We start from the raw sequence: 24,676 nt of genomic DNA, 5'->3' as shown, positions 1-24,676 counted from the left end.
AAGAAGATAAAGTCTGGCCACAGCAGGAATCCAGACACAGGCAGCTGCTGCAGCTGCTATTTTTGGACAGAGTCAGGCCCCTTGTCTCTTTGAGACTGGCTTGCTTGTTGCAAATGTTAATAAGACAGATATGGGTTCAATACAGACCAGAATGACAGCTTGTAAGTCAAGTGAGATCCCTTTCCTCTAAAAAGCTAGGAAAAGGCAGTATGAAATTGAGAAAGCCCTCCTGTGTGGCCTAGTGCATCAGGAGAGCCCACACAGCTAACACAGCCATCGTTAGAGAACTGGAGGTGCCCTGAGCATAAGGAAGGTAATGGCCTCACAAAAGCTCCCGTGCTCCTCAGTGCAAGGATCCCAAAGGGCACAACCAATGTGCTGGGTCAGCAGAGCTGAGATACAGTCACAGTGGGTTTGACTGTCAGGAGGGATAACCCAAGCATCCACACTGCTTTGTGCAATAAAGGCATTTAGCTGCACTGTGCCTCAGTTTCCCCACTGCAAAACAGGGGCCTCGTCTCCTTCCCAGAGAGTATGGGAGATTTCACTGATATAAAAATGAATCAGGTTCACATTCTACTTTGCAGAGCATAAGAAACATTGGTTGTTTCTAGCTCACACAAGAAGGGCTGAAACTGATCTACTGTCCAAATGCAAAGGCAGTAGGCAACAGAATCCTAGCAGAAATATGCCACCCCACCAGACTAAAAAAATGCCATCCTAGGCTTGCTATCAGCCCATTCCAAATTCAAACTGGCCTTCATGAAGGAATTCCTTTTTCCTGGCCAATTTTAACCCTTTTCCCCTCCAATTTAGGGGTGTGTGTGTGTGTGTGTATCCACTTTACATTACCTCAAATACAGGAATTTCTTCATTTTAATGCCACAAAGCTCAGTCCTTAAGACAGAGCTCTTTCCCCTTCTCCACCACACTGAGCAGAACTTTCCCTAATGCAGGCTCCCTGCAGAGCCCTTAACATACCAAACCCCATTTCCAGGTAGCTGTGCTTCCTGCTCAAATACGTCACACACTGGCAGATCTCAGTCTGCTCAGTATGCCTCCCTGTCTGCCTGAGCAGTGGGATGCTGAAGGCTCAGACACTACACTTCCCAAAGGGACTGTGCAAACTCATATGTAAAAATGCCAAGATGGAAATGTTCCCACATGCTCAGGATCTGGTTATGTTTCTGAAATCAGCAGGCAGACAGCACAAATTCACTGGGGCCCAAACAGTCACCAAGATGATGCCTTCTCTAAGTAGTAACATCCTCCAGAGCAGTCTCTCCCTAACAGCATGCAGTAAAACAAAACACTAACAGAGAAGGGTATGAGTGGAAGAAAATGGGTCTAAAGAAGAAAGCCAACAGTGGGTGACAGAACTGTCCTGTGAAGTCAAAACACAAAGGCTACAGTATCCAAATGCAGTGTCAATGGCCATGTAAAGACCAAAGGGAGACATACTGATGTGGTTTCATGGAAGTCTTTGGTCAACAATAAAAAATAAATTTAAAAAAGCACCATATTTGTATCACTAACAAAACCAAACTTTAACATTAAGATGTACTTCAGGTACAGTATGCTATAAGCCATAAGATACTATAAGCCATCCCTATCTGATCCACATACATGAACTGAAATATATTCTATTAGCCCAATAGGGCAAGTTACAGTGAATAAGCCCATTTTCATGTTAAGTGACACAGAAAAGAACATGCTAAGCAATAGAACTCCTGTGTGATGACTATGCAAAGTCCACCACTGGAATGAGGTAGAGAGGAAGGCCTGATACAAAGCCCAGCAGAATATGAGGAAACTCTCATGAACCTGAATGGTCAGGAAGGAGTGTAGGTCTATGCCACTACGTGGTCCCTCCCTCTGGGCTGGCACCAGCTGCAGGAAACTCTTGGTCTCTCCTAGGCACCCTTGGTAAGTGAAAGCATTGACTTTCCGGTGCATGTTCTTGAGTGCACAGATGATGGTTACCCAGAACCAGGCTCTTCCCTTACCTTCAGTATCTTGTGCTGGGAACTGAGGGCCCCATATCTGTTCATAGAATCTTGCTGGAAAAAAGATCAGAGTGCCATTAGATTCCAGAAGACCCCAAGGCAGATGAGACATACATGAGTGCCTGCCCAGCCACTGCACAAATAGCAAATTCCCATGCACACTCACACGCATCCCGACTGGGAACTGGCATACGGATATCATCAGCATAACATACAGCCTGACCACTGCTGGGAAAGAACCCTTTCAAAACAACCCAGTTACCAGCTAATTAATTGCAGGATCAAGTCATGCTCTTCATCCAGTTCTGAGCTCTGACCTCAAAATACAGCAAGGAGGAGTTTCTTTTAATCACTGTTTACCGATTTAAAGAAAAAGCAGCCTGATTATCATGTCAGCCCCACCAGGGTAAACTTGAACTCCACAGAGTAGGGGAATTACATTAGTTTAAGTACAGTTACCAACTGACTTCAAATATGGGAGCTGAACTACAAACAGTGAGAGGTTTTGCTCTCTTGATTGGCATTTGAAGTAGTTTTCCCCAGACTCTGGTTCTTCACCTAGGATGGGCCCAGCACTGGAAGAGCTTTCTGAAGTAAAACCCTCCCCAAACCAGGCTGAGCAGTCTTTGCTACAGCTCATGCCCATCAGACAGCACTACACTTTCATCTACACACAAATTGCACCATTTAACAAGGAAAAAGGAAAAATAAAACAAAATTGATCCCTAATTGATTAAACCTAAAGCAAACTCCTGTAACTAGGCACAGCTCTCAAACTGAGCTAAACTGACACAAACCAACAGCACAAGGGGATTTGCATGTGTCCACAGAGGGGGTCTCTGCACCAGTTTAACAGATCTGCTCATGTCTCCACAAGGGTCATGCTTTTCCCTTTTGTCCCCTGTGTACAATTCCTCACTACAGCACCAGCACCTCAACACACCAGACATGAAATCCACCAGCTACCTGTACTCAAAGGCTGGGTCTACACAGCGCTGGTGGCACTGGAGACCGACCATGCTGCAGCTCTTCCTATTACATGCACCTTTACAAGCACCTTTGCTGGGATCTATATACGAGCAATTTACATCAGCAAGGCTGAGACAGTAGGCATGGAACTCCAAACTAAGCACCATGCAGAGCTATTTCCAATATAACCCACAATTTGACTTATATGATAAATACTTAACAGGATATGAAATATTACCAGCAAATGAGCATAAATTGTAAGGGAGCTACCTAGTCATTAGAATATTCAGATATTCATCCATGAGCTTCTTTCCATAATAGGATAACTTTCAGCATCCCATTATCAGTCACAGATGAGCAGGCTAAAAGCAATCTCTCTCCTCCAGCATCTCATCAACAGATGCTCCAAGAAAGGGGTAAAACCAGCCTTATAACATCAAGTGAATGGGACAGACTAATCCAGGGATGCATTTCTTCCTAACCCATGTTGATGAGTCCTTCTTTGCCCTGCCGAGTGTAATTGTTGATAATATTCCTGTTCAGACCTGTGTCATCCCCCATCCCCTCCCAATCCTCACTAACATCTCCATCAGCATCAATACTTGGTTTAATCAAAAACATTCTGCTACCCTCTGTGCTGCTGGGTAAATGGCACAGGACAACCTTCAGTAAGGCCATATAATGAGGCAGGACATTTGTTTCACAGGCTTTTTACACCCCCCAAAGAGCAGTGATGGAGCTTGGTCCTTGGGACAGGGTCAGATCATACAGTATTTCAGCTGCATAAATGGAGACAAAAAGCAACCTGACGAATTAGATGCAAACACTTAGAAGACCAAGGTTCCCAAGACCTCTGGCAATTCTACTCTGTCTGAATTCAGAAGCACTGATGTTTTCACTGCTGCTGCTCAAAGTATCACATGCTGGTCATTTGACTCCATTTCAGGGCCAATTGGGGAACACTGAAGGTGATGATGAGGGAGTCCCACATTGCCTCAAACACAAGGTTTCTCCACTCCTGCCCCTCTCTCTACAGCAGGAAATTCCCTCTCCTGAACAGATCAGTTATACCATCAGTCTCCACCTTGCTTGAATCTAGCAGAGTAAAGCCAAACAAGTCAATTTCTCAAGACACAAGGCCTGGGAAAGACCATCATTTCACCTGATGCACAGAACTTTGCATAGCCATCAGCTGGCCAGCTAACATGCATCCCAGTAAGGACATGTCACCCAGCCCAGGAACAGGACAGCACTGAGTAGAGGATTCATACTGCATCTCCCGTGTGCACCCCATTTCAATTTTGCCATTCACAGGCCAGAAAAAAAAAAAATCATTTGCTGATCCCTGGAGACAGATAACAATAGATAGATAAGAAAGGACGTTGTGTTGTTGGGGAAAACCTATATTCCCTGTGGTGTGCTTTGTTTGGCTTCTCCAGGACTCTTTCAGCATGAAACAAATTTTCTTCTCGCTGACAGCAGCACAGGACTCCCCAATACCCCAGGAGCTGGCAATCAAGTCATCTACTCCGCTATTGCATATGGAAAAATAGGCAGGATAGTTCTGGCATGATTCAGTCTTCCCTAAGGTGAAGTAGATCCTCACAAACCAACAGCCCTGCAAGGTGGAGCCAACTAAAGTTCATCTTGCATCAGACACCCTCATTGTCTTTCATACCTGCCAGACAGCAGCACTGGCCTTATCACTGTAATAGTACTGAAAAGACCTTCCCCATTCTTGTATGCACACAAACACACACACACTCTGAAGGATAGACTATACCCACCTTCTCCTTGTTGAGAGCTTCCTGAGCTTCTAATTTATACACTAAAAAATCTAGAAATGGAAGAGGAAACAATTTAATGAGCTGAAATTTACAAGGATCTGTTTTATATTTTCAGAAGGAAAAGAAAGAAACAGCCCCTTGCTAAGTAAAAGGCTGCAGCTCAGCAAGCTGGCATGCAGATGCTTCCAGGAGACTCCTACTCAGTCCCATCAAAAAATAGAGTAGTACTTTCCATGAGATCTGTCCACCCACTTAGCCTGGCCCAAGTGTCCTTCTTTTCCCATTCTATAGGCAAGTGCATTGGTGACTTCCCACTTCAGCCCAGATATGGCTGCATTTTGATAGCACTGAAGCTCTGGAATGAGGGATGATTCTGGAAAAGAGGAATCACAGTCTCCTGGTCTCACAGAAGCTATATTATCTGATCTCATCTGTGCTTTCCTCTTAAAATGGGAAGGTCTGGAAATTCCCCTCTGGCTTGTTACAGAACAGATCGGATCACATTATCACTATCTGCTATCCAAACTGGAACCAAGATAGGGAATATAAACATTTAATGTTGAATGGGTCTGGCCTGAATGGGTATTTGTGAAAGGCCCTTCCACAAAGCATGTCATGGAAACCTCTGGTGCTCACAAATTCCTGCTCCAGTGATACCTAGATCCTTTTTAAAGGGGCAATATTTGCTAGCAGAGGCACAGCTGAACAGGAAATTAAGCAAGGTGTGGGCCCAGAAAATAATTTAATGTGAGGAGATGCAGTTGAAGAAAGCAGCTGGTGAAATACCACAGCTTAGTCACCAAGGCTGCAGAAATATTCAGTTCCTAGTAAGCAACAGTCACAGGAGCAAGTCCCCAGAGCGCAGCAAAACACCTTGGCTTGCACTTCCCCACTGTGACAGTGACTAGGGCTATGGTTTTCCAACTCAGCCCTCTTCCAGTCCCCCAAGAAATTCCACAGAGATGATGTTAATATTGCCTACTGAATTTAAGCCCACGTACAAGCTCCACTTTTCTTAGTCGTCTTTTGCTCTCCCACAGAAGTAGTGCAGAGACCCCAGTCCACAGACTGCTGGCTGGACAGCATGCTGAACTACCAGTAAGCCTGCCCACATTGTTACTGCTGGAGACAGGGTGCCACAGGGCCAGAACACCAGGATGAAATTCCAGTTCTGCTCTAGTCACCAAGTTCACTGTGGGATCCTGCATGAGCTGCTCTGCAGGTCAGTCTAATCCAGGCTGTTCAGATCAAACACTCCACATGCAGAGATTCCAGAATTACTCAGCTTCCATCTGCAAGATGGGACACTGGAAAAAGTCTTTTGGAGACAAGGGCTTCCCTTTTGTGCTGCATTTGTACAGCATCTAATACAGAACTGAACATTGACAGAAGCTTTTAGGATCCAAATGTTATAAAGAACAAATAGCAGATGATACTCTCTAATAAGAGATGGCACTGGAAGGCCCAAAGATTTAAATCCAATGGGCCCTTCAAATTCTGGTTTTCTAGACAGGTCAGAGGAATAATCACATCAGCTTGCCAGAGCACAATGACAAAGGCACTACATGATTTGACACTTGTTTTGCTTCTCAGAAAGCTGGCTGCACAAGGACAAAGCAAATAGTCAGAAGACAGAAGTGTGCCACTGAAGCTAGTGCTGCTTGTCTTTTATCCCTGAGCATCAAATCCTCCGCTGGCTTGGAATAAAAAGTCTCTTGAGTCAGGCCATGGAGCAAAGCCCCACGTTATTTTGAAATCCAAGATGGGCACAGCACTGTGGCCATCAGACTTCATGCACCATGACAAGAAACCATGTATTAGTCATTTCATTTTCTCAGTCAACTCCCACCAAACACCTGAAAGAGACTGAAATTCAGCTTCTCCCTCAACTATTTAGCTACATGCTAGAGCCAAACCTGAATGCTGTATGTCAGCATTTCCAGAAATGAAGTGCATGCAAGAGTAAGGAACAGCAATGTTACTCCACATTATCAACTTTGAAGATAAAAACTAAACCATTAAGTTACCAGCAACAGTCAGGTACAAAGGGGCCTGATGTCTAAGCACACTACTTCACTGAAAGATATGTGACTTATTCTGTTGGCTTCCATGGTCTTAAAATATCCTGCCTATATATCTACCCTTGGAATTCAACTTTAAAGGATCTTGCAGTCTATAGTGTCCATGTATAATGTAGTGCAATGATCCTAATATTATTAATAAGCACTTGTAGAACTCAACATCTTAAGATCACTTTATAAATATTGATGCCAGAGTATTTATTTTTGTGAAACTGAGCAAGTTATTTCACAATGTGACAAAGTTCGTATATTTCCAAGAAGAAAACCCGGTCTAGCGCCAGATATAGCTAATCAATTCTAAAGTGCTCAAATGCCACATCATGGGTGCTATTATTCACAGATTAAGCTGAGGACTCATGTGGCATTAAGAGAGAATACAATAACCCTCCCAGTCCATGACCTCCCAGCACCTTCTGCCCATGGGAAACAGACAAGTCAGTTAACTGTTCTCTACTTACAAAGCAGGGATGAGTCTCACCTGGATAGGATTCAGTAAGGTCCACACAGTGCTCTGAAGACAGACAGTGCTCTAGATGCCACACATAGATCTTCCCACTGGATAGCTGGAGGGCTTGCTAGCCACTGCTATGCTACCCATGCAAGAGACTCACCTTCCTTTGTCTTCTTGTGTTCCCCTCTCTCCTTCTGCAGGGATCGCTCTAGCCTGGATCTGTGCTCATACACAACTAGGGAAGCAGAAAGAGGCAAAACATGAAATAAACCCTGAGATTTCTTCCCACACATGCCTTTTCCCAAAACAGGCTTCTCTCAGATCATACATACAGGGACATATGTGCACCTCAAATCCTGCTATGGGATGGGCCAACAGGTGCCTGAGAGAGCAGACTCAAGAAATAAGCCTTTCCTCTTTTGAATGGTCTGCACCACTACAGCTTTCTAGGCTTTAAGCACACGGTAGTTCTCAAAATCCAGGCCAAGGAAATCAACAATTCTGAAATACATTCAGATGCCTGATGCCCTAAACAATGAAAGGACCAGGTCCAGTTACCAGCTATTTGCATTTCTTTGTCAACTGGGAACAGATAAGGACTGGAGCAGGGGGACTGTTGGACAGGAGATAATGGCAATTCCTGATAAAGCACACCAGCCCCTCATCCTGTGAGGATTTGCGATCAAGTTTCTCTCCATCATGCTTTGGAGTTTAAACTGTGAAGCCCAAGAACTGGGTTTAGCAGCCAGTGGCTGAACCGTATATTTGCAAGCCAAGTCCACTGCCAGGCTAAAGATGGCCAGAGCCTTTGAGGTTATCAGCTCTGTAAGGGCATCAGCAGCATGCAGGGGAGAGGGTTTTTTTCCCCTTCCCCTCCCCCTCATTAACTGGCCCTTAGATAGATAAAAGCCACTAAGGATGAATGGGCCAAGTATCTCCCTCTATTTCACGCAACAGTGTTTTGCACAGCAGCCACACGACAAATGAAAATGCCAGAGAAGCCTCCTGACTGATGATAATTTTAATCCACTCTGAATGCTAACCAAGAGCTTTTCCCAAGTCACAGCACTCAGCTGCAACAGGCTCCTCTGCACCCCCTCTACCCAGACAGAGATTGCCACCATGCCAGAATGACACTGGGCTACAGTTCAGAGAAACTTGTCTCCAGAGTCAAGATCTTTGGGACGAGTCAGGCCACGATGCACAGTCTCCAGGAAAATGAACAAAGTGGGATGATTTTTTCCACACATAAAACAACTGCTAATCCAACTGCTTGCCAAGACCTTGCCAAGCCAAAAGCCCCACGTGCTTCACCCTCTCACTACAGGTGAGTCCACAGAGGCTGCCAGCTCCGCTCAGATCATATAGTAACAGCAAAGGCAGCACATGTCCTGCACTAACAGGTATTTTGCTACCTGAGAGAAGATGGTCCAGCCTGGGGAAATACTAGACATGAAACATCCACATGTACATCTAATATTTTAGAGCATTGACCATCAGTAGCACCAAGCCTAGGACAATGTAGATGTCACTTTCATACACACATGGAGAAGAGCTCATAGGAAACTGGCATCCTAAAAATCAGGACAGGACATCTTCCAAAAGACACTGCAGCTCATCCTGGAATTACAAGGTTGATTCTTGTGTAGTCCCCACCTCAAACTCTGATCAGAGTAGTCCCTCCTGGCCTTAGCATCTGCAAGTTTGACACCTCTGAATAATACAAGGACTATTCTTTTGGCTCTGCCAGCCTGGGCTCATCATGTGACAAGCTCAGTCCAGTCCCAGGATGAGGGGCCATTCCTCAGACATCTATTCAGGCCCAAGGTCTCTCCCCTGAACCATCTAACCCCCTCCCTCACTCTCTAAGGGAGTAGGTAAGACCAACATTCTAGGCCAGAAATTCCCAGTGTCTCCATCCCCATTATCTCCTTCCTTCTCCATCCCTAGTTAAAAATGATAGACACATCAATGGTGAGAATCCTTCACCAGGGCTGGGCCACTTAATTTTTTCATGTGAAATGAGGTCACACATCCCAACTGAGAAATAATGAGGCAAAAGCAAGGAAGACAACACCACAAATGTATTCTCCAAGTCATCACATCAGAAATATTTGTGTTTCTAATCTGGAAAAATTTTTCCCCTCCTGAGCACATTGATGAGCAGCAAGCCTATCACTGCAGCTGTCCAAGTGCCCACTTCAGTCACAGCTTTATTTTTAGAAACACTTTTCAACAGACTACTCAAAAAGATGTCACCCTGAGAGCTACCCCTGCCCAGCTCACTATATGTCCAGGGCAGCACACAAGAGATTGTGGGCGCTTTTTCAATACATGCTAGGAAGCCTTGTTCAAGGAAACTGTCATCTTAAAAACATCAGCCACTTTCCAAAAGCCTCATCAGCTCTGGGCACACTGGCTTTTGTTAAGAGCATCTCACTTTCTTGCAATCTTACCTAGAAGAGCACTTGAGGACAAATCTTTGATGTGATGTGAACCTCAGGCCAGCAGTGAAGTCATGGCAGCAGGGACTAATAGGGATGACCACCAATTAACAGATTTTAAGATGCCCTTTCATGCACACTGAGCTTCCAGTGTGTATTTGCCCGAGCAGCTCTGGCCTAGGAGGAATTCCCCATGTTGGTGTTTCTACAAGCAGTTTTCAGCACACACAGAGCAGCGCAGACTTCCAGAGTCCACTGTGCTACTTCTCCTCTCCCAGCTAATAACCTAGAAAAGCTTTTCTCTCTGTTGCTCTTCTTGTTACAGACATGAAGGAAATACTCCTGCCAGTCTCCATCCAGTCACATGACAACTAACTACTCATGGCATCACAGTCTCAACTCTCCCAAAAAGGGAGGCAGCAGCCATGCTCAAGAGAAATCCAGAGCAAGGGACAAGGGAAGCAGAACAGAAGCCAGACTTACCATACACCCTTCTCTAATCAAGAAGGATGGCAAAGGAAACAGCACGTAAGAGACACCTAATGGTGAGGCTAGGAGAGCTGTATTCTCATACTCAGCCACTGTGCAATGGCAGCCCATTGTGAGAGAATTCCTCCATTCCAGACACCAGTTTAATATACCATTGTCAGGCTGCGTTGGAGAGATCAAAGAGAGATGGATGGTGCTGCAAATGCACCCTCCCTTCCTTTCTGTTCCAAGAGTACCATTTATTAGTGAACTGGCATAAATAAAATCTCTCCAGTTTCACTCCCCCAGAGCGTTCAGGGAACAGCACACACATGCACAGACACACCTGTAAAAAGTAGGAGGTGGCAAAGGGACACTGCTTTTAAAGCCACTTGCTACACAAATCAGCATGGCATGAGTTTTGGGTGGGGGCTGATATAGAACAAACTAATCTGGAGTGCACACCAGAGCACAGACCACCAGACTTTCTCTAATCCCCTCTGAACCTTCTGCCATACCATTGGAGTCCCCTGGACCACAGCTCTTAAGGCAGAGCCCGGCATTTGTCAAGAAGGCCTTCTCAAATATACCTCAAAACCCCACCTCGCAGAAACGAGATACACACAAGGACAGAAGAGCCAAGCAGATTCCTCTGCAATTACACCTCAACCACTATACGAAAAGGGGGTCAGCTGAGTCACAGTAAACAGTGACCTCTGCATGCAGTAGCAAAAGCTAGCTGATACAAAGGGTACTAGCCACTGGGCAGGCTACAAGAGCTTGGACAGAGACACACACAAGTGACAATACCTCCCCATCTTCTCTTCACATAATGCATTTTACCTCCCAGCAAATTCAGCAGCTCCTTTGCTCTTATTTTAAAAGAGAGCAGATGAGATCCACTTCCCTGTCTGCAGCTGGTAGAGGACAGCACATGGCAAAAGCCCTGCTGACTTCAAGACAGCTCTGCAGTGAGTACAGCTTTGCTTCCTCCACTTGCTTTCCTTCTCCTTTCACTCACTCTTGGCCCAGTCCTTGCACTTTCAAGCCCTATTTACAGAGGCAGCCAGAAGCATTAACAAGATTTTGTGCTCAAGTATGAGAGTAGGAGGAAATACCTGATAGGTGAAAGGACACATCTGAAGCACAGGGTAAACAGTACCGAATTCCACCTCATAATAACACAGTCCTCCTTTTGTAGGGTTGGAAAGAGTGAAGTCAGATGGAGAAGACTATCACAATTAAAGTCATGCAGTGAGACAGCACAGGGCCAAGAACAGAACACCTGGGAGCTCTGACTCCCATACTCTTCTGCTTTCAGCACCAAATCAGCACAGGTAGCAGTACTGCAAGAAGGCAGCACAAAGGTCACAGCAACATGTGTAAGATATCACTGCTCCTATCTGCCAATCACTAGGCCTCTTCCACCAGCCAAATCCAAAAAGTTTCACCTTTGTTAAAAGAGCTGGACAAATGCGTTCTCAAAATAAAAAGGGTATCCATGGCAACAACCATATTCAGGAATGGGAAGGCTGACTGTGAGTTAGCAACCCCAGCAACAGGCTACAGCTCTGCCATTCAAACACGCTTGGGTGGAAAAATATTATGAACCTGACTCAGCTGTTTGCTTGAGCCTGCTGTTTCCAGAACCAGGGTTCTCCCAGGTTGCCACTATCACCTTATTCTGTGAAGAACCATCCCTCTCTCCAATGCAAGCAAGAGATGCTGACACAACAGAGACAAACGTGAGCTAAATTCTGCACTGCTAATCTTCATATCTTGGAAACAAAGGATGGAGGTTGCCATGGCTGGGACTGTGCAACATGTTAAGAGCTGTAGCTGTTTGAATGCCTCAAATGATGGAGTAAGAAGAAATGGAAACAATATGTATGAACACAGTAGTGAACCTATTCACAGACTAGATCAATTTACAAGACTGTCTCTTAAGGAAGCATGCTTTAAAAACCCTTCTCTTCCCAATTTACAGAAAGAAATACAAAGCCCCGAATGCAAGACATGTCATGTTAAATTACCATTACAACACTGCAAACAAAATCACCCGAGAATATTTAATGCAGAAGACATTTCTTGAGTAACTGGGATCTGCAGACTTCTCCAGCAATACAGGCTATAGAAAGGATGTCACTGTATATATTAACAGAGGTCATAATATACACCCCATTCTCGATCTGGATTTAAAAAGCATAATCTAGACATGTCTGTTAGAAGAAAGTGTTAGATGAGTCTCCTGATCTTGAGGCACCAGAGCTGCATGTGAACAAGGTTTGTCTGCATAAACTTCATTCTGTGGGTGCTCCAGGATCAACCCACCCTCCAGTGTTGTGCGTGCAACTGCTGGCTACCAGAAAGTGGTTTCCTACCAAACCTCTCTACAGGGAGCTCAGCAAATCCTGCTAGAGACTCCAAAGCTAGTGAGAGGTGCTAGCACTGTAGCTTTGGCAGACACAGGACATCTAGAATGTATAGGCTAGAAAAAGAAGACAGTTTAGCAGTGGAATAACACGTGCCCTCAGCCTTCCCTGCTGGGATCTCTCCAGGGGTTAAAATGTCATTCTGCCACAGTGAGACATTTATCTAAAGACAGCAAAGGAGAAATAAAAAGGAAGAATATATTATGTTTGCTTTCCAGCCTTTTGGCAGTTCTTGCCTAAGGAACCAAGTGCTCCTGCATGACTGCTCACTGACCTGCAAGAGCATAGGTCTCTGAAGCAGGCCCAGAAAAGCCAATTCCTCCTCCTTTCCACTACCTCCCATTTAGCAAGCTGTAGCATATATCAGCCCCAAACAGGCTGGCAAGACTTTTCTAGAACCACAGATCAATTTCTCAAAAAGGAGGTGGGTTTCTTCTCTTGCAAAGGCAATGGGCAGTAGACAGGGTGATGACAAACATTACTAAGAAGCCTTTGCCTCTCTATTCACTTTCTGGACAGAGGTTCCCACAGGCCAGAGAGCAGAGCTCTCTAGTCTCCGAGTCTGACCAACCAGCCCATGTATAAGCTCTGTTTGCATTTTCATTACTTTACATTTAGAGTGACACAGGACTGGTCTTTATGACCAAAGGAACTATATGGAGGAGGCATAGGGTAGACCAGACACAGCTGAACTCACCAATCCAGCACATTCTTTCCCCTTGCTGCTGTGTGCAGCAATTCAGGTTCAAGGCTACTCTAATTCTAAACAGCAAAGGGGAGAAAGAAACAGGAAACAATGTCTTCTTAGAGCTCTTTAAAGCCAAAAGCTAAACCTCGCTGCACAAAGGCACCCAACTGGTCACAAGGCTGTGCAGGGAAAATACCGGTAGGCAGTGCTGGAAGAGAAGGAAGTTCAGAAGGTGTATGCGCGTGCGCACACACACACACACTCACCTTGGAGCTGGGCAGACAGCGCTTCCTGCTGCTGTTTGTATTTCTGGGCAAGGGCTTCAGCGTTCCTCACCTTTTGCTGCAAGTGATTGTACATGAAAACTCCCGAGCCCAAACATGCCAGAGCCACCAGGCAAAACCCAGTTTGCAGAAGCCCCTTCTGCCTCCTCGAACACATGCCCGTCCCCATGATGGGACTGAAACAAACCGATGTAGACTTGCACTAGCACCCTCGCGGTGTTAAAGCATCTGATTATTTTTCCAAACAGCCTTTCTCCGCCACAAATTCCCAGGTCCCCTCAGTTACCCTCTGCAAAACTCCAGCAAAGTCTTGCCGTTGGAAAACGTTTCTTTCCCTCCTTTCCAGCTCTCAGAGAAGTAGAAGAATCTCTAACAGCCTTTTATTCCTCATTGCCCAGCGGAGAGAAACGCAGCAAAACACCAGTGTCCGAGAGGAGCAGCCGAGGCGTCGGGAGCCGCATCCTTCAGCTGCAAACTGCTCCGGGGGGATAGCCTCGGGAGGCGTCTCGCACGGGGCTGTCTGGACGCAGGGCGAGTGGAACCGGCGGAGGGGAAAGAGCAGGAAGAGAAGAAAAACTTTTGCTTCCCATGTGCTGCAGAGAGGGGGGGGGGAGGGGAAATCCGTCGCTTTTGGCTCTTCACCACCTCCCTCTCCGAGCACTGACCGGAAAAAAATAACCCGGCGGGATAGGGAGCCGTTCTGCTCCCTCCCCTTCGCTTCCCTCCCCTCCCACAACTTGCAACAGTTTCCAAGAGGAAGCGGCGACACTCGGGAGAGGGAGACGGGCCGGGAAATCGGCCGTGGCATCCGGGCTGCCGCGGCGGCGAGCCCGCCCTCCGCGGCGGGAGGGGCGGCGGAGGGAGGCGGGCTGGGAAAGAGCACGGATGCCGGGACCACAGAGCCCGCCGCCCCCCGCTGCTGCCCGGAGGGCCCGGCAGCACCGGGCCGCCTGGCAGAAGTGAGTGGCATGCCCAGCTGCCGGGGTAGCTCCCCTGCAGGCAGACTGCTAGCGAGGCTAGCACGGATAAACCACAGCCCCGCAGACACCCGCTGCCTTCGTGTTGAGGAAGCATCTGCACCACAGCCCAGCAAACCCACACAGGGAGCAAGTGCCTTTGAGTACCCAGCCCTGCAGCTGCATAGGCCCAAGGAGGGTTTTCTCTCTCACACTGCTGGACCACCTACCCGACTTCCATCACAGCCTGCTGACCCCCAGAAGACCTCTCTGTGGCTAAGGAGAGTTAGCATCATCCTCTCCATAAGCAGACTTGGGCCACTGATTCCTTCCACTTGTTTGTTTTCCCCTCCCCTTTCTAAACAATCAGACAAACCCAAAGCTTCTGTTGCTGATGCTGGTACCTGTTGCTAAAAGGAGACAGGTGAAGGACACTTGCGCTAATTAACAAGGAGGACATCTTAAAATGATTTCTTTAAAAGCTCAAAGGCTTTGAAAACAGAAGTTTCTCCTCAGGAAAATGTGAGTTAGTAAAGGCACAAGGACTTCAGAAACAGAGGGGCATTAGATGATCTAGGCCTTTTAAAGGCATCCTGGGCAGCTGTGGCCTTTCCTAGAAGCCACCCTTAATGTGTTCTGTTGTCTTTGGCAGAGCCCAGCCTGTGACATCCAGACAGGTGATGCACAACCAGGTTGTTAGGAGAAGGCTTTCTGGAGCCTTGCCCATATTCTGAGCTTACATGTACTATTTAACACCCCCAGGTTTATAATGCATCTCACCTGCACCAACAGAGAGACTGTCAGGTTGGCTCATCTGTTATCTGTGCTTGCAAAGATACTTCCTCTGGAATTCTGCCAAGTTCCATTTTTCAGCTATCAGGGGAATAAGCAACAATCATAACAATTAATGTTTCAGCAGCAATTCCCCTCCAAAAATCACATACAATTTTATAATTCTTAATTAACTGAGCTTTACAATACAGGTGGGAAACAGGTGAATGGCATTCCTTCATCCCCATAACTTGCAAATGGGAAAATTGAGGCACAGTATCCTGTAAGGTTATGATTTATCTGGAGTAACTAAGTTTTTGATGTTCATTTTTTCAAGCACTTTAAGTAGATTTGGTATGTCTTTTGAAGTGTATGCTACAACAAGAGTGTGACTCAGTCTACTAGAAATTGGGTGATCTGGCTGATTGGGATGCTTCATGCAGTCTGGGTTATGGATCATTTGCATATAGGACTAAGGATGACCTTGTGCTAATTCACATATCCTCAATTCAAGGGACCCTCCACCTGCACTACAAAGACTGCATACATCAGACAGCCTTACTCTTCAACTATTTCTTCACATAAATGCCCTGGTTTGAGTATCCCAGTATCCCTTTGAGCTGTTTGTCAGGAGCTGGAATGTCTTTTGTCTGTATCTTGAGGACTGAGAAGGCAGACTGTGTGGTGAGGGATTTGAGTCTCAGTTTTGCTTCTATTCAGCACATTTCTTTCTTTTTTTTTTTTTCTCCTTCTTGCTACTCTCATCAATTACTTCCTAATGTGATGGTTCCTGCCTGAGAAACACTGGGGATTTCTGAGGTTTTGACAGAAAGGACTCTGGAATTGTTTAAAATCCTGAATTATGGAATGTCTGTCTGAGTGAGATTTGACTGTTGAAGTTTTTGGATCTAGCACTTTTACTCTTCTACTGCTGTGAGAAACTCAGTTATAGATTAAGCTCCATATTTCTGCACCAGATTTAGGGCCAGATGAATTGTACAGCCCCAGCAGACAGCACAGAGGTTTGCTTGTGCTCTGCAAGTATTTATGTTATGTGTTCTGCCAGTGAAATCCCAGTAAACTGATCCCACTTCCCCTGTAGTCAATGATAAAATCCTCCACTTCAGGCTTGTTCTCCCCATCAAAGAAGTACAAAAGCCCATAGCTTTAGCTGCTGTTTTAGGATGCTTTCTTGTTTTGGGGAAAAGCTAAACAGCTGCAGGGCCCCAAAGAGATCAGGATGTCTTAGTAGAGCACTCTCATAATAAACAGGCAAAATCAGAGCAAACTTGTTCACAAAATGGGAAAATAACATCAATGAGAATGGATATCCCTCTTCTAGGGAATGTTCCCCTGCATTCAAAGCCTCTGTTCTAATACCCATGGCACAGACCACCTTCTTCAGAGAGTTTACTTTACTGTACCTAGTTTATTTTTTAATATTTTGGTCTGACTAGATCTTTATGCTTCTCTGACTAGGACGGATCAGAAGCTGTCCTTGCCAAAGATTTCTATGCACCAAAGGAAAAGGGGACATCTTCGAGGCCTAGTTTTGATATTTACACACTATTCATTTTTTCATTTTTTTTTCTTTCAACCATGCATTTTTCTGAAAGGTGGCCATGCCAGTCAGCTCGGAAGGTGCTTCCTTGAGCAAATTGCTACAACATCCCACATCCCTAAAGGTCCACAGCCACTAGGCATGAGTATTTTCATGAAGGTACAGAGAAGAAGAGAAGCACCCTGAGCTAAAAAAATTGCCCACAGGTGACAGCCCTTTTCAAATCTTACTCAAAACCCTTTGTGCCTCAGGGATTATTTGATCAGAGCATCTCTTTTTGCTTCCCCTAATCCAATGGGTGGTCACATCTGATGATAGCTTTAAAATAATAATCTGGACAAAACAAGCAATTCCCATGGGAAAGCCCAGACTGTGTGTACTTGTAAAGAAAATGTCACTTTTTCCCCCTATAGAGCAAGCCCTGATTATTAACCATCTGCACAAATAAGGCAATCCTGGAAAGCTCCATCATTTTAATTGGAGCTTTGGATTTCGTAGCAGGCATTTAGTCAGCTGTGGGAGTGTTTTCAGCCAGGTTATGTAAATGTTGTCAAGAATACCAAGTGTCTAAAAAAGACGCATGTAAGAGGTGTATGTCTGTGCAAGTAAGATGAAGGAGGGAAAGCTTTATTGTTCAGGGGTTGCAGTTTCACGAGAGTTTTTTAAAAAGCATCTGATCAATGGCAACATCCCCAACCCATTGAAATTGACTAAGCAGGACATTTTCTACCCTTACAGCCCTTACCAGTCTTTGAAGTGACATCCAGGATGACCCACTTCAGGGATCTGGTGCATAAATATGGGAGGGCATAGGCTGAGCAGAGGAGTTTGAGGCAGGAGCCTTTTGTATGAGGAGTGACAGGCACAAATGTTTAAAAAATAAAGTTTTCTCAAGTGTGCATGCATACATGTACATGCATGTATTTACAGTGTTAGAATGTCTCTATTTTATACCCTTCCTGCCACATACAGAAATTCCCAATTTCTTTCTTACAGGTGTAGAAATGTGCTGAATTAAACAATTCCCAAGGGCAGCTCTTGACTCAGTCTCTCCAAGGTTAAGGGGCAGGGAAGCTGAACATTCCTTCCTTCCTGTAACAAGAAGTGACAGCTTCTAATTACGCTCCATTAGAAGGTGCCTCAGGGAACTGATGGGACCATTTTTCAGAATGCATTGTTTAAATTATTTTTTGTATTAGAAGGGCATGCTGGCTGATCTCAGTGGAGCTCAGCTATCTTCGTTATCTTCCCCAAGCCTACGTGTGCACTTTGAGTCACCTCATAGCTGTGCCATGCCTAAAAGTTAAGGATATGTGATCTCTAGAAATCCTGATGTTCTCACAGCCCTGTCACACTTTATGGAAAAGAGCTGAGCAGAAATATGTCCATGGCCATAGTGTAAGAGAATATGAATGAGGGGAACATAATGAGCATAAACTCTGGTTCTTTGAAGTACCAGGTTTTAGAGTCAAACTCATCATCTAGAAAACTATTCCATAGAATAGTCCTTGAGACTATTGAGCTGGAGCTCCAGGAGATCCATGCTTACATCCACTAACTGCTAGATATATCAACACAGCTAACAGGTCAACAACAGTAGAAAGCCACTCCCAATCTATAAAGACTGTTGGTAACTTCAAGTTCACAGCCCATATCTTAAATACAGGGCAGTCAAGGTACAGATAAACTTCTTCTTTGAGGCCTTAAAGAACCATACTCCAACCCCAGTTTAGTGTGCAGCAGTGTTCCTAGCCCTTCAAGCAGAGCATAGCTCTCCAGCAGAAAGAGTAGGGAAGCATCTTGCACCAGCACTGCCAGAGATGTTCCAAAATGCATCCAGGGAGCTGAGATCATTTGGAACCCACTTTACTGAAATCCACCCTGATGATTTTGACTTTACTGCAGGATCCAAACTGGAAGGGACCTGTCCTCCATGCATCTGAGATCTAAAAACTGCAACACACATGCAAGACTAACCAAATTTGATAATGGCAGAAGCCCTCAGACACATTCTTGTAAGACCACTCCAAGACAACCCAAATTTAGCTATTCCTATTGAGAAGCACCCCTCCAAATTCCAGCATAAAATGGTAGGTGTTTGGATATTTTGGCATGTTAACTGGTACTTTCCTTGAAACCCCAGCTCCTAGAGTCAAAGGATTATAGGAGAAAATCATTACTCTTTGAAAAACAATTTATATTCCAAGCACTCATAACAAGGAAAATGCTCCACAATGTGATTTACTTGCATCTTAATTCTGGTGGAACAAGAAAGCAGATTTACCTTTTAATTCCTTCTCATCTTTCACAGTTTGGACTGGTATACCTCCTGTAAAGAAAGCACCTTGCCTTGAGTGAGAAGAAGCTGTTCTGAACCAGTCTGGCATTCAGGTTCCTTTTTGATCAAAAGCAATGAGGATTGGTTTCAAAGTGACAAAGCAGCAAAACAAAATGGGGCAAAGAGTTTATTCTCCCTAGAAAACAAATCACAGTACAATTAGAGCCTTGTGACTCCCTTGCCTGTTTCTCTGCAGTACCTGCAACATACAAGAAACCATTTCAAAGGGAGTTAGTGCCTGCTAAAATATGTATAAAGAGTCTTTACTGCCTTACCAAGGTACAGATGGCATTTTTATCAGAGCCAGGGAACATTCCAGCTCCCAAAGGTAATAAAAATAAAGTTTACCAGAAAACAACAGCAAATGAGCAAAGGATTTTTTGTGTGTTTCCTCAGGTGATGCTAAACTTGCTGCTACTTTAAGCCAGGTTCCAGCATCCACCCCGCCTTTGCCCCCATGAGGTACAGTCACCTTGTACTGCTAAACCATCCCAGGACTGCTGTTGCTGGCCCAAACCTTCACAGCTTCATATCTTTGAGACTCAGCTGATGCTGTAATGCACCACTCCCCTGGGGCTCGTGAGTCTTCACTAACTAATTGAAGGATCTGGCGATTCTGACTCTGCACACAGCCTGTGCATTCTGCTCAGCCCTGGGACTGTTAGACAGCAAGGTCCCTTGTGGCACTGGCTCTTCTTTCACTCTATTCTTTTTTTTCCATATCAGGTTATGGGCAGAGCTGCCAGGAGAAGTCTTTTCACATGGCTAACATGGATAAAGTCTTAACTTTTCATTCCAAAGAAGCATTCGTGAAAAAAGATGGTTGAACTGGAATAAAGCCAATGAGTGGTGCAGCCAGTGAAGCCCTGCCCATCTATGAGGGGGAGTCACAGTGGGCAGGGGCGGGGGACACTCTCTTGAATTTGTTAAGCAACAGGAGAAGAGCTTGGCAGGACCAATCACAGCCTGCTGACCTCAATCACAGATAGGAGCCTTCCTCACTTTATGAGGAAAGGAATTTGCCTCCAGGATTTAAGTATGTTTCTATTCCATGTGGGCTCTGTTCTAACTGGAAAAAAATAGTACCCATATATATAGAGAATACTGGCACTAGCACAGCAGTTTTTCTTCCTGTGCAACCACTGAATTTTATGAAGTCCAGTATTAGCTGTTGATGAATAGCATCTGTAGAGCTGCGCCTCAGAACCCACTGTGTTCATACTCTCATGCTGTAACATTGCCTAGTGCAGGACCCTAGACATTAGTATGCCTAAAATAGCAGGGAATTTTGCAATTTTTTACAGTACCTCTCTGATGCTGGGGTTTATTTCTCCCTTTTTGTAATGAAACTCAGAAAGTCACTATTCTAAAAAACACAAAAAAAAATTGGTCCCTGGACTTTCTTGCCATGCCATTCTGGATTGTCCAATAGTTTCTCTTGCTATCAGGAGTCAGGTTGTGGCTGGTACAGATATTTTCTTTGCGGTGTGTGATATGCCATTTGTCATATCTCTTTGCTTTGCCATTATCTCTTTAACTGTGGCCATCAGCACAGAAGAGGGGGATTTAGGGTGAGATTTTCTGAACTGCTTAATTACTGTTGATTTTAAACAGAATAGACATTCCTGAATCACTTATGTGTTTTTGAAAATTTCATTCAGTGTCCCAATTTTCCTGCACAGAGATAATGGGAACATAGTCAGAATGTTTCTGCCAGGGCTATGCCTCTTTGACTCAGAGGTCTACATTTGTTTGCAGAACAGTGGCAGGAGGATCTCATCCACCAAACATGACTATCTGGGATTCCTTCTAAGGTGGCTGTCTTCAGCAGCCTCCTGCCAGGTATACATCCCCAGCAGGCACTGAATGGATACATTTAGTAGTAAAAATTCAATAGGGAAAACAACTAGGACATGGAGCTATAGAAATGGAAACTAGCTCCCGTTCTATATTATGCTGCCAAAAGTTCTCTCTGCGGCCAACAATCAAGCTGACACTAAGCTAGTTAGAAAGACCTCTAAACATGAAAAATTGTTACCTACTCATACTACCAGCTCTACTTTTCTGACCAACACAGAAGTCTTAAAACACTATTGCCGGTTTGCCTCCCTGCTCACAAAGCAAAGGAGATATTTGGAGATAAAATCTGCAGAAGTGCCTATTACCCTAAAGATCATGTGGCTGTACACAAAAACTGCCAATTTGGCAAGCAGACACTCAGCTCTTGCAAGCAAGTGCATGTTCTAGCCAGCACAAATTCGACCTCAAGGAGCAATTGCAGTCACATAAACTCCAATTCTTATGTAACACTGAATAACAAGTCTCATGGAAAGTGACACTCCAGGCCCTGTTTATATGATTTTGACAATGGAGAAAGCCCTTTGGGGAAAAATAACTCAAGCTCCTCTTCTCCAGATGATGAGGGACGGTTGATGGGCTGTAAATTGCCTGTTAGACTTAATTCTAGAGTGCACTGTCAAATACCCAGAGGAATATTACACAGGACGATTATGCTGATATTCACACTTTTTATCTCTGAAACTTGTTCAGTTACTCCCTCTTTCCTTACTCCTTGTTTATTTAGCTTCTTCTAAGTTACTATGGGCATGTCCTCTCCACCTCCAATTCAGCACAACAGTGCACTGCAATATCTCACATCCCCTGTTGCAATTTGATCCCAGCCAGGTTTCATATCTGGCATATGGTGGAAAAGAGTGTTGCCTGTACGTGAACAGCCATCCACAGAACCTCCTTCCTTAGACACTGGCTGCCCTGTAAAGACACTCAGGAGGAGAGAATGGACTCTTCTGATGGGGTAAAGAGGGAAGTGGCAGATGCTCAGTGTTGGGATGTCTCCTTCCTCAACAGCCTAGAAAACTTAGATGGTCTTATAGTGAGGAGGTAGTGTCCCCTCTGGTGAATCTCCCATTGTCTGCACTAGCAGTAGGATTTCATACCCTGGGTTTTAGCAGCTGTGTGAGCAAAGACAGCTTTTGCAAAGATCTCCAAACCTGGACTTGCAAGAGGGCTTCCAGCCTCAGTTAAGGACTGGAAGGGGGGAGAGTTATTTTCTGTGTATTTGTTTTAAACAGTCACTACATTTTATGAGCTTGTTTTAAGAAAGAATCTGGCAACAACTACAGTGAGAAAGCTATTTCTTAAAAAGTTTGTGCATATGAGGCATAAGGGCCTAACCTTCCCCCTCCCCCACTTTGTGCAAGCAGGAGCAATGACAACATTCATTTACAACCACACAGAACTTGACATCAGGTAAATGAATAAATTACTTAAGTAACTGCAGCACCTGAAAAAAGGAGGCTTAGTTTCCTTGTCTGTTCAGTGGCTGGGAAAAGAGGGCAAGGACCAGATTCATCACTAGTGTAATCCCACTGATTTCACTGCAGTCACACTTGGGATCACTTTTGAAGGTTATATTAATGCAGCAAGATGCTGCATTCACAGGCTTTCCTAATCATTAACATTCTGATGTGGTAGAAATTCATGCCATAATACAGCACTGAGAATCTTAAGATAATAAAGAAGCAAAGCTGCCTGCTGTCACCATTGCTAGCTATTACAGCAGCATGGACAGACTTCCTTTGCAGAATTCCACATACCATATTCATGCAACACAATAAATAAACCATGTTAAAGAAGGAAGGCTAAGAAGACATTTCGGGTTTTGAAATCCTCTAACCCTACAGTTATAAATAGATGAAACAATTCAACAGCAATTTGCCAATTTTTTTTCATACAGCTTCCTCTTCTGTCTCCAGATATGCTTTTGCTGAATACTGGATAGGAGAGAGGGCAGGGGAAGAAACAGCTGTTTGGTAATTCATTCAGAGTTTCTTTATCAGACTCCTCCACTCAGCCCTGGGCTTTAGGCAGAGAGCCATCCTAGACCTCCACCAGTCTTCCACCTGGAACACTTCTTGCTCCTGGGACACTCAGCAAAGGTCAGAAGACAGGATGAAACAGATTGATCCAGGCTTTCTTATTTTGCAGTGATGCTCAGCATTGGACAAACCTGTCTTAGATGTTGTCTAGAGCAGTCACAGCAGGGAGAGAGGACTTCAGATAGATAGATTTCAAACAGCAGAACTGATGGCACAGATAATTAGCACTTGCAGATAAAATTTCAGTCCTAAAGAGAGGTGAACTGGCCACTGCTGGGAGTGAACATTCAGCATCCAGAGCACAAGAACTTGTATCATTGCACTACAGAATAAACAGCTGCCAGAGCCTCTGGATTACCCTCATCTAGAAAGGGATAGGAAGTTTCCAAGGTGAAGACACTAGTGCTCTCAGGCACTAGCAAATGACTTCTGTAGGACCAGCCTCAGGCTGTGCTTCTCCAGACAGCAGCACAGCAGCACAGCTGGCAGACAGGTGTTTGTTTGTTAACCAGAATCTGGAGAACTGTTGAGACTAACTATAGCTGTTTCCATGAAAGCAGTGGGGCCACACAGCCTATATCCTCCCCAGTGGAGTGTAGTTTGGTGGAGGAATTTTGCACCACAGGGGCTGATACTGAGCCTTTATACAGGCAGAAGGTATTTCCAGTCTATCAATCACCTACCCAGCACAACTACTCTTAATTATTCTTCTTTGTATATAGCACCTCTGTTAGGAGAGTGTGAAATTAGTCCCCAGAAGTTCCCCTCTGAAGTTCCCAAGAATACTTTGCTGGACACGGGGAGTGGAGATGACAGGCTTTGTCATGATGTGACCATTCTGGGTAGCTGACCTACTGAGCAGCTCTGAAAGAGTCACTTCCCCTCCATTTTCATTCTCCTCCTCCCTTCTTTTCTGCACTGACCTCCCTGGGGCACCAAATCTGGTTGATTCCTGCTGGAGGGAGGCCTCACTGTTATTTCAGGTTCAAGAACTACTAACACTCCATCAGTTTATAAACAATGAACAAGTGCAGATAATAGCATGAGACCTGCTGTAGTTTATAGGATTAGTGTGCCCTGTCTCTCCAATATACTAAATTCTGTTAAGCCCTCCTACAAAAAACTGTACAAGGATTAATAAGAGGCTCCACCACCCAGTTAACCATGACTATAAGAGCCAATTGATGCAAAAGGTAACACTTGACTCATGCGATGCACACTGAATAGAATCGCTTGGCCTTAGTTCCTAGTTGGCACTGGCATTTCCAGACCCATTACAAGTGCCTTGGCACAGCAAATTTCCATTTAGAAATAGACTGACCATTCTTGCTCACAGATATGATTTCCAAGGTTATCAGTTATTTAGGGCTCAACCAACACCACACTGTGCAGTGCCATATACCTCTCTGCTAATCACAGCCCTGACTGCTCAGAAAAAAATTAAAACAAAATGGTTGCTAAAATTTTCTTCCATTTGCTGTTTGAGTTACACAGGGCAGTAAAGCACTTGGTTCAAATGTTTCCTGTGCAAACAGTTATTG

The 24,676-nt window shown here is 44.8% G+C and overlaps 1 protein-coding gene across 2 annotated transcripts in view; it reads right to left on the bottom strand.

The window, feature by feature from the left end:
- The window catches only part of LOC106485738 (Golgi integral membrane protein 4-like), a 42,971-nt gene extending 28,863 nt beyond the window's left edge, over nucleotides 1-14,108 (bottom strand). The window contains exons 1-4 of one of the 2 annotated variants that reach the window (XM_013944183.2): nucleotides 13,593-14,108; nucleotides 7,455-7,529; nucleotides 4,763-4,812; nucleotides 2,007-2,060 (exon numbers count right to left, since the gene is read on the bottom strand). In XM_013944183.2, coding sequence (XP_013799637.2) covers nucleotides 2,007-2,060; nucleotides 4,763-4,812; nucleotides 7,455-7,529; nucleotides 13,593-13,779 — 366 coding nt within the window. In that variant the 5' untranslated portion in view covers nucleotides 13,780-14,108. The remainder of the gene's footprint in view (nucleotides 1-2,006; nucleotides 2,061-4,762; nucleotides 4,813-7,454; nucleotides 7,530-13,592) is intronic. The other variant, XM_067311147.1, reaches the window with a different exon arrangement.
- Nucleotides 14,109-24,676: the final 10,568 nt, after the last annotated feature.

The sequence above is a fragment of the Apteryx mantelli genome, chromosome 26, assembly GCF_036417845.1.
Source record: "Apteryx mantelli isolate bAptMan1 chromosome 26, bAptMan1.hap1, whole genome shotgun sequence".
In the NCBI taxonomy this organism is placed as follows: domain Eukaryota; kingdom Metazoa; phylum Chordata; class Aves; order Apterygiformes; family Apterygidae; genus Apteryx; species Apteryx mantelli.
Note: the sequence above shows the minus strand (reverse complement) of the source record. Positions and strands in the feature narration are given on the sequence as shown.